The 13,793-nt window shown below is 49.3% G+C and overlaps 1 protein-coding gene across 1 annotated transcript; it reads left to right on the plus strand.

Annotated features, from left to right (window-relative positions):
* Window positions 1–238: 238 nt before the first annotated feature.
* On the plus strand, window positions 239–6,125 carry LOC116546815 (membrane primary amine oxidase). The gene is made up of 5 exons (XM_032272967.1): window positions 239–330; window positions 507–1,041; window positions 2,522–2,807; window positions 3,551–3,680; window positions 4,371–6,125. The coding sequence occupies exons 1-5, from the start codon at window positions 322–324 to the stop codon at window positions 4,644–4,646; spliced, it is 1,236 nt and encodes a 411-aa protein (XP_032128858.1). The 5' UTR covers window positions 239–321; the 3' UTR covers window positions 4,647–6,125.
* The last annotated feature ends 7,668 nt before the right edge of the window (window positions 6,126–13,793 follow it).

The raw sequence follows: 13,793 nt of genomic DNA on the forward strand, positions 1-13,793 counted from the left end.
AGCTGCCCCAGGCTTCTGGGCTTCTGCACCACTGTTGCTTCTACAAGTCCCGGGGACGGAACCTGGTGACAATGACCACGGCTCCCCATGGTCTACAGTCAGGGGACCGGGCCACCTGGTTTGGCCTCTACTACAACATCTCAGGGGCTGGGATCTTCCTCCACCATGTGGGCTTGGAGCTGCTGGTGGACCACAAGGCCCTGGACCCTGCCCGCTGGAGCATCCAGAAGGTGTTCTATCAAGGCCGCTACTATGACAGCCTGGCCCAGCTGGAGGCCCAGTTTGAGGCCGGCCTGGTGAACGTGGTGCTGATCCCAGACAATGGCACAGGTGGGTCCTGGTCCCTGAAGTCCCCTGTGCCCCCGGGTCCGGCTCCCCCTCTGCAGTTCTATCCCCAGGGTCCCCGCTTCAGTGTCCAGGAAAGTCGAGTGACCTCCTCACTGTGGACTTTCTCCTTTGGCCTCGGAGCATACAGTGGCCCAAGGATCTTTGACGTTCGCTTCCAGGGAGAACGACTAGCTTATGAGATCAGCCTCCAAGAGGCCTTGGTCATCTATGGTGGAAATTCCCCAGCAGCAATGGTGACCCGCTATGTGGATGGAAGCTTTGGCATGGGCAAGTACTCCACGTCCCTGACCCGTGGGGTGGACTGCCCCTACCTGGCCACCTACGTGGACTGGCACTTCCTTTTGGAGTCCCAGACCCCCAGGACAATACGCGATGCCTTTTGTGTGTTTGAGCAAAACCAGGGCCTCCCCCTGCGGCGGCACCACTCAAATCTCTACTCCTACTACTTTGGGGGCCTTGCGGAAACGGTGCTGGTCGTCAGATCTGTGTCCACTATGCTCAACTATGACTATGTGTGGGATATGGTCTTCCACCCCAGTGGGGCCATAGAAATCAGATTCCATACCACAGGCTACATCAGCTCAGCATTCCTCTTTGGTGCTACTGGGAAGTATGGGAACCAAGTTGCAGAGCACACCCTGGGCACGGTCCACACCCATAGCGCCCACTTCAAAGTGGATCTGGATGTAGCAGGTAAGGCATTTTGGTGGGGAGAAGGCTTCTGGAAGAAGGGCTGGAAAGTTGGTTCCATTTGCTCTGGGTTTTATATATATTATCCCAGAAAGAAAGATGTGGATTTTTATGCTTCCCCGTTTGCTGGATGAGAAAGAGTTAGCTGCTGAGTTTTATTTGGATCTTAGCTCACTGCCTGGGTGCAAAGCTGCAGCCTTCCTGCACGTGACCTCATCAGAAGATCTTGGGAAATGGCCAAGCTGAGGGAGGAGGCAGGAAGAGGGTCCCCATTGCCCTCTTCCCTCCCTTGTACTGATCTGGGCTCTGCTGCTGGGAGGCAGCCCGCTGCTTCTCAGCTTGTTTCTGTGTCTGGCCTGTGGTGCTGGTGTGTTGGAGGATCTCTTTGCATTCTACCAAGTCCCTGGCATGTGCAGGTCAGACATGGAACATTCTAGGTTGTACATTTCCTTTGGAGATGGACCCTCCTCCTTTCTGATTTTCCTTCTTTCTCTGGGCACAATTCACTTAAGTGTGAGGGGTCGCATGGATCCTGTGGAGCATTCCAGATAGATTCTGGAGTCTGGTCACAGAGACAGGCAAGGCTACATGATGGCTTGGAGTCTTCATCTTTGTCTTTTCACTGTCCTTCCCCACATTGAGTCCATCATCAGGTTTTTTTTTTTTTTTTTTTTTTTTTCCCTGTTTTGCACCTGCAATATCTCGCCGGGTCACACTGCCATGCCCTGCATGTCCTCTCTCTGCTGTTTCCACTCTTATTGCTCTCAGATCCAAAAGCCACTCTGCACCCAGAGGGCCTCCCATGCACACCAGCCTACCCTACACTCAGTTCTCACTTTCCTCATTGCCTGTGGGATCCTGTCCACAGAACCCCCTCAACGCTCTGTCCTCCACAGCGCAGCTCCAACCTGCCTGGCCATGCTCCGCACAGCTGCACCACGATACTCCACGTCCCTGGACATGTTACAGTCAGGCATCCTCGTTTTTGCTTATGCTTTGTTTCTCCTTAGAATGTTTCCATGTCATCTCTTTTGGTAATGTCCTTTAAGGCCAGGCTAAAAAGTGGCCCAGAAGGGCCCCCTTTTCCTGCCTGCACCTGTATTCCTGTGACCCAGAAGCTGCCTAGGCCATGTTCCTCTCACAGGACAGGCCAGTCAGTGGTTTGCCTGTCTGCGTGGAAAGCGAGAGGGTAAGGATGATGCTCATTCATCTCTGTCTCCAGGGGCGAGTACAGTCCTCTCTGCTAACGAATGCTGAAAGAATGAATGAGTGAAATTGAATGAAATCCCTGATGAAATATTTTAATTTATAGGTCAACAGCTTTGGCTGAAGGATTGCAGGTATCTTGGGGAGAGGGAAGAGAAGCAGGGCACACTCAGTTCTGACCTGCTCTTTGGCCCCCACTCTGAAGCCAGGTGGGGGCAGAGTCCAGAGGAGCAAGGGCAGTTGCATGACAGGCCCTCCCCCATGCTACCCCGAGCAGGACTGGAGAACTGGGTCTGGGCCGAGGATATGGCCTTTGTCCCCATGGCTGTGCCCTGGAGCCCTGAGCACCAGATGCAGAGGCTGCAGGTGACCCGGAAGCTGCTGGAGACAGAGGAGCAGGCCACCTTCCCAGTGGGAGGCGCCATCCCTCGCTACCTGTACCTGGCCAGCAACCACAGCAACAAGTGGGGTCACCCTCGGGGCTACCGAATCCAGATGATCAGCTTTTCTGGGGAGCCGCTGCCACAGAACAGCTCCATGGAGAGAGGCTTCAGCTGGGAGAGGTGAGTGGTCGGTGGTCAGAAAGGAGGGGGACGATGAGAGTGGGAAAGGAGCGTTGGAGGACACTCAGCTCGCACTGTATGTGAAGGGAGAGATCTCTCAGGAAGGCTTTTCCTTTTTTTTTTTTTTTTTTATTAAGACGGAGTCTTGCTCTGTTGCCCAGGCTAGAGTGCAGTGGTACAGTCTTACTGCAACCTTCACCTCCCAGGTTCAAGCGATTCTCCTTCCTCAGCTTCCCTAGTAGCTGGGATTACAGGCGCACACCACCACGCCTGGCTAATTTTTGTATTTTTAGTAAAGACAGGGTTTCACCAGTCTTTACTAAAAATACAAATATTAGACAGGCGTGGTGGTGTGCCAGGCTGGTCTTGAACTTCTGACCTCGTGATCCACCCGCCTCAGCCTCCCAAAGTGCCGGGATTACAGGTGTGAGCCACCACACCTGACCAAAGGCTTTTCTAGTTATCCAAAGGCACCATGGTGGGCACGTTTTCCCCTTGAAGGCTAATGCCCAGGAGTGAGAACTCTTCTGTTTTGGGTGTGAGAGGTGTTATGCTGTGAAATGGCTGGGGATAAACAGGAGGACCCGACCCCTCTTAGGATGTCGTCGGGGATTCTGTAGCACCGAGTCAGTTGTGTGAATGCAATTGGGGAAGCTGAGCTCTGAGCACTCAGCTCCCTCTCATCATAATCAGACAGCAGGATGGGGTCAATGGCCATGGAGGCCTGACCAGTACCTCCCTAGGTGCCAGCTGGCTGTGACCCAGCGGAAGGAGGAGGAGCCCAGTAGCAGCAGCATCTTCAATCAGAATGACCCTTGGGCCCCCACTGTGGATTTCAATGACTTCATCAACAATGAGACCATTGCTGGAAAGGTCAGCTGGCGGGGGTGGGGGGCACGGGAGGAGCCTTACTTTCTCTTGGGAGGGTCCCTGAAAACCACCTGCTGTCCTCAGGGGTGGTGCTGTCTCCCGCCTTCTGCACTACAGGGGATCTGATTGTTATCCTTTGAGGGAATCTTCCTGAGCTGGGTGTCCATATGCAAACACTGAATGAGGCCCTGGGCCTGAGATCCTAGAGCCCTTGTAGTTCCAGTTTCATGGACTGAATCCTTTCCAGGCTCCAGGACTCAAGGAGGGATGGAAGTTACCAGGGAAAATGACATCTCCTGTATCTGAAGCTTCTCTCATTCCTGACTTGATGACTTTCACAATGTTGGCCTGTTTCTGCCTCCCAGCCATGGTTCTCACTCCTCCACCCTTCTTCCCTCAGTTGTGGGGAACTCTTAGAGAGTTAGGGGAAGAGGAGCTGAAGCAGCCTGTGGGTTTCACCCTCTGGCGGTAGGTAGGCAGAGGGCAATATAATGGGAAATGTCAGAGCTGGAGGCTGCAGGCCAGGGACAAGAAGGCGGGTGTCCCTAATATGAAATGGACTGCTTATGCTTTGACTTCTATCCAGTGGGAAAAAATGTTTAAAGACTCCAGATTCCTTGGTAGCTGAATCCCTATCAGGAAATGTCCTCAGCAAAGCCAGGCCTCGTGACCCTCTTCCTTCACCCCTGCTAGGACTTGGTGGCCTGGGTGACAGCTGGTTTTCTGCACATCCCACATGCAGAGGACATTCCTAACACGGTGACTGTGGGGAACGGCGTGGGCTTCTTCCTCCAACCCTACAACTTCTTTGATGAAGACCCCTCCTTCTACTCTGCCGACTCCATCTACTTCCGAGAGGACCAGGATGCCGGGGCCTGTGAGGTCAACCCCCTGGCTTGCCTGCCCCAGGCTGCTGCCTGTGCCCCTGACCTCCCTGCCTTCTCCCATGGGGGCTTCTCTCACAACTAGGCAGTCCCTGGGATGGGGCACGTGGCCAAGGGCTCCAGGGCCAGGGCATGAGGGATGGGGAGCAGCTGGGCACTGGGCCGGCAGCCTTGTTTCCTCTCCCCTGCACCAGGACTCTTTCTTCTACTGCCCTCCCTCACATCCCTTGTGGATGCCAGCTGTGCTGAGTTCCCATCTAGAGAGGTGAGGCATGGCCCAGCCTGGAGCCTGGAGCTGTGGCCAAGGGCTTCCCTAGATAGTTCCCTTTTTTGCTGTCTGTCTTTTCCAAATCTTTTTAGGCCATTTCCAAGGACTCTAAAAGGGGATGATTCCCTGGAGACCCCATGGTAGGGTTACCAGTCCTGCAAGTCCATAGCTGAGCTGGAAGGGATGCTTCTGCTCACATTCCCTCTCATCCAGGTTCCTTCTCTTCCTCCCTCTTACCTGCGTCCTCCGTCTCCTGTTCCTGCCTTCTCTTCCATCCTGCAATTTCTCCTGAAGCCTGACAGGATATCCCTACTTCCCAGCGCCGGGTGCTCCCCCAGCCCTCAGTTGCTAATCAACTTGAGTCTCCTCTCCAGCCCTGTGGAAGTCTCAAAGATGCAATGGGACACCTAACTGGAGTGGCCAATACTTGTGTGTCCCTTGTGTCTGTTGCTTATTGGGAGTAGGAGTTGCTCCCATCTCTGTCCTGGGGCAGGGCGTGCTTCAGGACAGCTCCCTCTGCACATTTGTGTCTGCCTGCCTTGTGCTCTCTAGAGGAGGATGGTCATCGTGACAGAAGCAGCTTAAGTTAGAATTTCAAGTGGTTTTGTGGGTTCAATGATAATGAAGAATAGTCATTTTGTGCCCGGGCTCTGTATTCTGCAACAGCCTGTTTGGGAGGCTGGAAACCAAGGGTGGGCATCAAAGGTGAGAAGCCAAAGCCCCTAGAACTCCAGCCACCCAGCCAGGGGCTGTCCAGTCACATTCAGGCATGCAAATGAGCTGGGCTCTGGGTGGTGGCAGGGGGCGGCCTGGCCTAATGGGAAGGGGTCTGGCCTGGTCCATGCTTGGGCTCCCCTCATCACTGCTATCCCTCCTGAGGTCTGGATTAGGGATGGGGACAAAGAAATAGAGTTGAGAAACAACAGAAACGTTTTTCCCTAAAGGATTGGTTAAATCAATTCTCATACAGCCTTACAATACTATGCAGCTAAAAAATAATTGTATGTCTTTATATACTAATATATAATAATCTTCAAGTGAAAAAAGCAAGACACAGAAATGTGTATAGCACACTTCCCATTTGTGTTTTAGAAAGGAGGAGGATGTAAATACATGTTTGCTTATGTACATCTATTCATTCAGAAGAAATGGATAACACTGATTACTTCTGGGAGGGGAACCAGGAGGTTGGGGGCAGGGGATGGAAGGCTCTTAGCACTTATGCCCTTTTGTACATTTTGAATTTTGAAACGTGACTGTATTATCTATTCAAAATAAACAATAAATGGGCCCAAACAAGAACTGACTTTTTCTTTTTCTTTTTTTTTTGAGACAGAGTTTCACTCGTATTGCCCAGGCTGGAGTGCCATGGCACGATCACGGCTCACCACAACCTCCTGGGTTCAAGCAATTCTCCTGCCTCAGCCTCCCGAGTAGCTGGAATTACAGGTGTGCGCCATCATGCCCAGCTAATTTTTGTATTTTTAGTAGAGACAGGATTACACCATGTTGATCAGGATGGTCTCAATCTCTAGACCTTGTGATCCACCCGCCTCGGCCTCCCAAGACTTTTTTTTTAATTACATTTTTTTTTGAAGCAGGTTGTGGGTAGGGTAAAGTGGGTTAAGGAATGGGATCAGGGATGAAATTTTCTCAAGTTCCTGAGAGCCAGAGAAGCAAGTGTGGCCTCTAGTAACTCCTTTTGCCTTCTCATGCTTGTACATTTTTTTTTTTCTGAGATAAGAGTCTTGCTCTGTTGCCCAGGCTGGAGTGCAATGGCGCAATCTCGGCACACTGCAACCTCCGCCTCCCAGGTTCAAGCAATTCTCCTGCCTTAAGCTCCTGAGTAGCTGGGATTACAGGCATGCACCACCATGCCCAGCTAATTTTGTATTTTTAGTAGAGATGGGGTTTCACTATGTTGGCCAGGTTGGTCTTGAACTCCTGACCTCAGGTGATCTGCCCGCCTCAGCCTCCCAAAGTGTTGGGATTACAGGTGTAAGCCACCATGCCTGGGCTGAACTTCTCCTTTCAATGCATATACTGTTGTCCCCACCTCCTTACAGCTCCTTCTAATGGCTACTTGCATCATCGTCAGTGCTGGGGGAGGGGGAGCAAAGAAATTCAGATATCCACCCCCACCCACTCAGCATCTTGTTCACTTGAATTTAGTTGCCTTGAACCCCATCTCCAGACCAAAGATCATGAGTATATGTGATGTGTGTGTAATTGTGTATCAACTGTCACACACTTTTATATGAAAACGTGACCTGTTGTGTCTGCCTCCTTACATCTCAGCATGGTGATGATGCCACCTGCTCCAGGCCCCAGATGAGGGGAGGCGGAATGGACATCTAGATTCTTAGAGCATCAGTTAAACTCAAGTCAGGAGGGCCACAAGGTGAACCCTCAGCCCCATGCCCCAATTCAGTCTCTTCCTTAGACCACAGAATTTGTCTGGAGTCTTGGCCTCAGACTTGTGGTCAATTGTCTAGGAGTGATTACTGGATGAGGATGGCAGGTTCTGAAGGAACTGGTGCCACCAAGGCTCAGATCTTTAGGACCTGGGACCCAGTGGCCTGAGATGGAGCTCAAGAAGGGAATCCCTGAGGCTTGGGTCACAGGGCTTGACTAGGACTTCTCCAGGAATGTGGACATGGCAACCCCCCGTAAGGACATCAGATGTGGCCACTTTCCTCACCTCTTTTGTTTTTGAGATGGAGTTTCACTCTTGTCTCCCAGGCTGAAGTGCAATGGCACAATCTCGGCTCACTGCAACCTCCGTTTTCCAGGTTCAAGCGAGTCTCCTGCCTCAGCCTCCCAAGTAGCTGGGATTAGAGGCGCATGCCACCACACCCAGCTAATTTTGTATTTTTAGTAGACATGGGGTTTCTCCATGTTGGTCAGGCTGGTCTTGAACTCCTGAGCTCAGGCAATCTGCCCACCTCGCCCTCCCAAAGTGCTGGGATTACAGACGTATACCACCACGCCCATCTAATTTTTGTATCTTTTGTAGAGACAGGGTTTCACCATGTTGGCCAGGCTGGTCTCGAACTCCCGACCTCAGGTGATCCACCTGCCTCAGCCTCCCAAAGTGCTGAGATTACAGGCATGAGCCACCTTGCCTGGCCTTATTTTTTTTAATATTAGATAGCCAGCTCTATGACCTTGGAAATTAAACTCCAGGCATGTTTGTTGAGGGTGCTCATCTTTAGGGTTAGGTCAGACTCTGGAATCTGGGACTTTCCAGGACTCTCCGCTAGTCTTCACTGGACAATGATCACTGCTGTTAAACTCACTTTGCACTGCCCTTGCCAAGCCTTGCCAAGGTGAAGACAGAGGAGGGGCCTGGGCATGAGTTCCTCTCTGAGGCTGTCACTTCCCTAAGGCCTTGCTTGGGTGGGAGAGTGGGCTCTAGCCTCTCTCCCTCACACACACACACACACACACACACACTCCCTACTTGTGAATCTCACAAAACTCCCCGAAGACCTGCCCTCTGTAGGGTACCTCTCAAAAATGTTTCTGCTTCCCACGTTGATCCAGGGAGCTGTCATCTGTAATCCAAGCATTTAGGGAGGCTGCAGCACAAGAGCCCAGGAATTTGAGACTGCCGTGAACTGTGTGATGACACCACTGCACTCCATGCACTCTAGCCTGGGTGACATGGCAAGACCATGTCTCAAAAAAAAAAAAAAAAAAGTCTTTTTAAAATAGCTTTTTCATGAAGAGCTTCTACAGAACATGAAAACCAGCTCAGCAAGAGAAAATGTGGTTCTTGGTTTCCCTGAGGACGAGGAGGGCTCGCCTGACTGGAGAGGGGAATTATTATGTTAAAATTCCATCCTGGGGGAAAGGGAAACCATACTTTTCTCACAGCCTTGAAATGAACCCCACCACTGCTACAGCTTTAAAGAATAAGAGAAAGAGGCTGGGCGCAGTGGCTCACACCTGTAATCTCAGCATTTTGGGAGGCCGAGGCTGGAGGCTGTAATTACGAGGTCAGGAGACCAGCCTGGTCAACATGGTGAAACCCCGTCTCTAATAAAAATACAAAAATTAGCCTAGGGTATGGTGGCATGCACCTGTAGTCCCAGCTACTCTGAAGGCTGAGGCAGGAGAATTGCTTGAACCCGGGAGGTGGAGGTTGCAGTGAGCCGAGATTGTACCACTGCACTCCAGCCTGGGCAGCAGAGTAAAACTGTCTTGAAAAAAAAAGAAGGAGAGAAAGAGGAAAAAAAGAAAGAGAAAAGAAAAGAAAGAGAAAGAACGAACAAGAGACAGAAAAACCAGGCAAGTTTTCTTATCAAAATATATCAAAGTTTCTTTATCAAACTACATCCAATGGCATAAACATTACTGGATAGCCTGACCCTTCTGGTGTTGATTTATCTGGTTAAACTCTCCAGGTTTCCAGGTGTCTGTCTCACTGCCTTCCTGCAACCACAACCTTGCTGAAAACATGCGCCACACAAGACTTGATGATCTTACCTCCTCTGCCCACTCCCATCCTCATCCCCAACTCCCACCAAAGAGGCTGATCCTTGGCTGCTCCTGGCTTGTGCTGAACTGTTCCAGGCTCCCGTGTCTTTGCTGGAACATCCCCTTCCCCTTCTTTGCCAGGCGAATGCATCAGCTTCAAGGTCAGCTCGTGTAGTGGGGAGACCCCATAAGTGGCAAGGCAGGAGCCAGAAGCCTCAGCCTATTTCCATATAAATAATGAAGAAGAGAGATCCAAGATGGCTGATCACAGCTCAGGATTGTAGCTCCCAGTGAAAGCGCAGAGAACCAGAGGACGCCACACTTTCAGACGAATTTTTGTTGCTCACGCACCAGGAGATTCCCAGTGGAGGAGCCCCACGGGTCGCCAGCACGACTCCTGTGGCCGGCGAGGCGGTTTTGCTGCTGCCTTGGTGTGGCAGTTCTTGGTGCAGACTCAGAAAAGCACCATCAGTCATAATGCCGCTGTTTTGGCCGGGGCAGTGGGTTGCTCAGATTTTAGCGCTGGGAATCAACAAGTTGGACGTCCACTCAGAAACCCAGTTATAAAGACGGTAATTATAAAGACCACGGATGGATAAATCTATAAAGAAGGGAAGAAAACCCAAAATCAGAACGCCTCTCCCTCTACAGGGGATCACAGTTCCTCATCAGCAACAGAACAAGGCCTGATGGAGAACGAGTGTGTTCCGTTAACAGAAGCAGCCTTCAAAACGTGGATGATAAGAAACTTCTGTGAATTAAAAGAACTTGTTCTAACCCAATGCAAAGAAACTAAGAACTTTGAAAAAAGGTTTGACTAAATGTTAACAAGAATACACAATTTAGAGAGGAATATAAGTGAATTAATGGAGCTGAAAAACACAACACAAGAACTTCACGAACTATGCGCAAGTTTTAACAGCCAAATTGATCAAGCAGAAGAAAAGATATCAGAGGTCGAAGACCAACTTAATGAAATAAAATGTGAAGACAAGATTAGAGAAAAAGATAAAAAGGAATGAGCAAAGTCTCCAAGAAATATGGGACTATGTGAAAAGACCTAATCTACGCTTGATAGGTGTACCTGAATGTGATGAAGAGAATCAATCCAAGCTGGAAAATACGCTTCAGGATATTATTCAGGAAAATTTTCCCAACCTAGCAAGGCAGGACAATATTCAACTCCAGGTAATACAGAGAACACCACAAAGATATTTCTCAAGAAGACCAACCTCAAGGCACATAATCGCCAGATTCACCAGGGTTGAAATGAAGGAGAAAATACTGAGGGCAGCCAGAGAGAAAGGTCAGGTTACCCATAAAGGGAAGCCTATCAGACTCACAGCAGATCTCTCAGCAGAAACCCTACAAGCCAGAAGAGAGTGGGGGCCAATATTCAACATCCTTAAAGAAAAGAACTTTCAACGCAGAATTTTACATCCAGCCAAACTAAGTTTCATAAGCGAAGGAAAAATAAAATCTTTTGTGAACAAGCAAGCACTCAGAGACTTCATCACCACCAGGCCTGCTTTACAAGAGCTTCTGAAAGAACCACTACACATAGAAAGGAACAACCAGTATCAGCCTTTCTAAAAAATACCAAAAAGTAAAGAGCATCAACATAATCAAGAATTTACATCAACTAATAGGCAAAACAGCCAGCTAACATTAAATGGCAGTATTAAACTCACATATATTATTATTCTTAATTTAAATCGACTAAATCCCCCAATCCAAAGACACAGACCAGCAAAAAAAGCCAAAACCCATCAGTATGCTGCATCCAGACCCATCTCACATGCAAGGATACACAAAGACTCAAAACAAAGGGATGGAGAAAGATTTACCAACCAAATGGAGAGCAAAAATAAATAAATAAATAAATAACAGGAGTTGCTTTAAAGCAACAAAGATCAAAAGAAGCAAAGAAGGATATTACATAATGATAAAAGGATCAATGCAACAAGAAGAGCTAAAGATCCTAAATATATACGCACCCAATACAGGAGTACCCAGATACATAAGACTTATAAAGAGACTTAGACTCCCACACAATAATAGTGGGAGACTTCAACATCAATATTAGACAGATCAATGAGACAGAAAATTAACAACGATATCCAGGATTTGAACTCAGATCCGGAACAAGTAAACTTAATTAACATTTATAGAACTCTCCACTTTAAATACACAAAATATACACTCTCATCAGTACCACATCACATCTATTTTTTGTTTGTTTGTTTGTTTGTTTTTGAGACGGAGTTTCGCTCTTGTTACCCAGGCTGGAGTGCAATGGCGCGATCTCGGCTCACCGCAACCTCCGCCTCCCGGGTTCAGGCAATTCTCCTGCCCCAGCCTCCTGAGCCGCTGGGATTACAGGCACGCGCCACCATGCCCAGCTAATTTTTTGTATTTTTAGTAGAGACGGGGTTTCACCATGTTGACCAGGATGATCTCGATCTCTTGACCTCGTGATCCACCCGCCTCGGTCTCCCATAGTGCTGGGATTACAGGCTTGAGCCACTGCGCCCGGCCCACATCACATCTATTTACAGGTTTCAATGAAATATTGGTTGGCTGCTTGTTTGTTATTTTCTTCCCTCATTTTTTTTTTCATGTCTCTATTTTTAAGCACAATTATAGGCATACCCATTTTTAGACTGCATTCTAGCCCGGGCAATAAAGCAACACCCCCGTTCTCTCTCCCTCTTCCTCTTTCTCTTTCTTCCTCTCCTTCATTCTTTTTTCTTTCTTTCTTTCTTCTTTTTTTTTTAGAAAAAAAAAATATATTTATTATCCATTAAAAAAAAAATGAAGAAGAAAGTAACTAGAAACATAACCGTAGTAGTAATTAGTTATTCATAGGAGATCTTAGTTATTCATAGGTGATCTAATTCTTTTACTAATGCCTCTCAGGTCAGAAATGTGAACCTGGGGTGACATTGTGAAAGAAATGACCCTAAGGCAAGACGCTTTAAGCCCTGTCACGCCCGTGGAAGGGGTGCTGGAGGGCGCCTTGGCTGTGTGGCAGCTCCAGCGCTGGGAGAGCGCCTGTAGTTTAACCAGCTAGGGAAGGTGACGTCCAAGATGGCCGAGACATCTCCTTCCTCATGAGAGTTAGGAGAAAACTCCGATTCTCTGAGCTCTTGCGGTAGGCCTGATGGCTGTCAAGGAAACCCACAGACACCCAGGGGCTTAACTGTCTCTATGTGATGCCGTGCTTCAGTGGTCATGTTCCATGTCCACTCTCACATTCCGCTTCCGCACCTGGTTCCTTTTTTCTTAAAAGGGTTAATCAGTAAAAGTAATATAAATCTTAATGTCTTTGTTCTTTCTTGACAAGTATGGAAAAGAGCTGATGCATTATGCTCTTCACCTCATCTTGGCTACCGGAAAGTCTTAGGCCCCTACCTAAATGACACCTGATGTATTTGACCCTATCACTGACCACCAATGCCACGCCCTACCTACCCTGCCCCCAGCTTTGTACTCAATAAAAGTCACAGTATGCGGACAGTCGGGGCCACAGCCGGACTCCGAACTTTGGTTGGCAGTAAACTCCTGGGCCCAAACTCTCTTTTCTGTGTCTCTGTGTCTTGTGTCTTTTATTTCTACAGTCTCTCCTCTCCACACCAGCAGAGAGGGGCTCGCAGAACCCTGCAGGGCTGGACCCCACAGGCTGAAGCGTCTCTTCCTGAGAAGTCTCCCTAGATGTGTCTAGTTTGGAGAGGATTCTTCCCCAGGTACATGAGGGAAGCACATCCCCCTTCTGAAACCCTCAGTCTCTTCCATTTCCCGTCGGGACCTGGCTGCACAGATGACAGTGGCTTTCCACATGTTTGTCACCTGGAAAAGAATCTGCCCAGCCATCGGCTGTGAAGCACACAGGCAGCTTTACTCTCTATGTCGGGCACAATTTTGGAAAAGGATGTTCAAGTCTGGGATAACTCCAAAGCCACGTTTCCCAGCCACACCTGACCTCTCCCCTGGCCAAACAATCAGTCCAGTGCAAGGGGACACATGAAGGTCTTGGTTATACTCTGCATCCTGCTCCCACACTCACCCCCACCCCAATGAGCCAGGTAGCTTCTGGGTTGTTCTGCACCTGCACATCCCCTGCAGTGACTTAGGGTGCTTGGGGCCTCCACAAAGCTGACCTGGCTTAGCCCTTCAGCCACCAGCTCCCCATCAGTTGCTTTGCCTTCTCATCTTACTCTCAGGCTTCTCTCAGGCTGTTGCTAGGATTCCGGTTGATGGATGGGGGAGGGAGAGAGTGGTGGGGGCAGAGCCTGGAGGACATCAAAAACTAGAGGGGCTGAGGGCGGTATCTCATGCCTGTAATCCCAGCACTTTGGGAGGCCGAGGTGGGTGGATCACATGAGGTTGGGAGTTTGAAACCAACCTAACCAACATGGAGAAACCCCATCTCTACTAAAAAAAATACAAAAATTAGCCAGGTGGTAGCATGCACCTGTAATC

Source organism: Sapajus apella, unplaced genomic scaffold (genome assembly GCF_009761245.1).
Source record: "Sapajus apella isolate SASKATOON/1434 unplaced genomic scaffold, GSC_monkey_1.0 scaffold1445, whole genome shotgun sequence".
Classification (NCBI taxonomy): domain Eukaryota; kingdom Metazoa; phylum Chordata; class Mammalia; order Primates; family Cebidae; genus Sapajus; species Sapajus apella.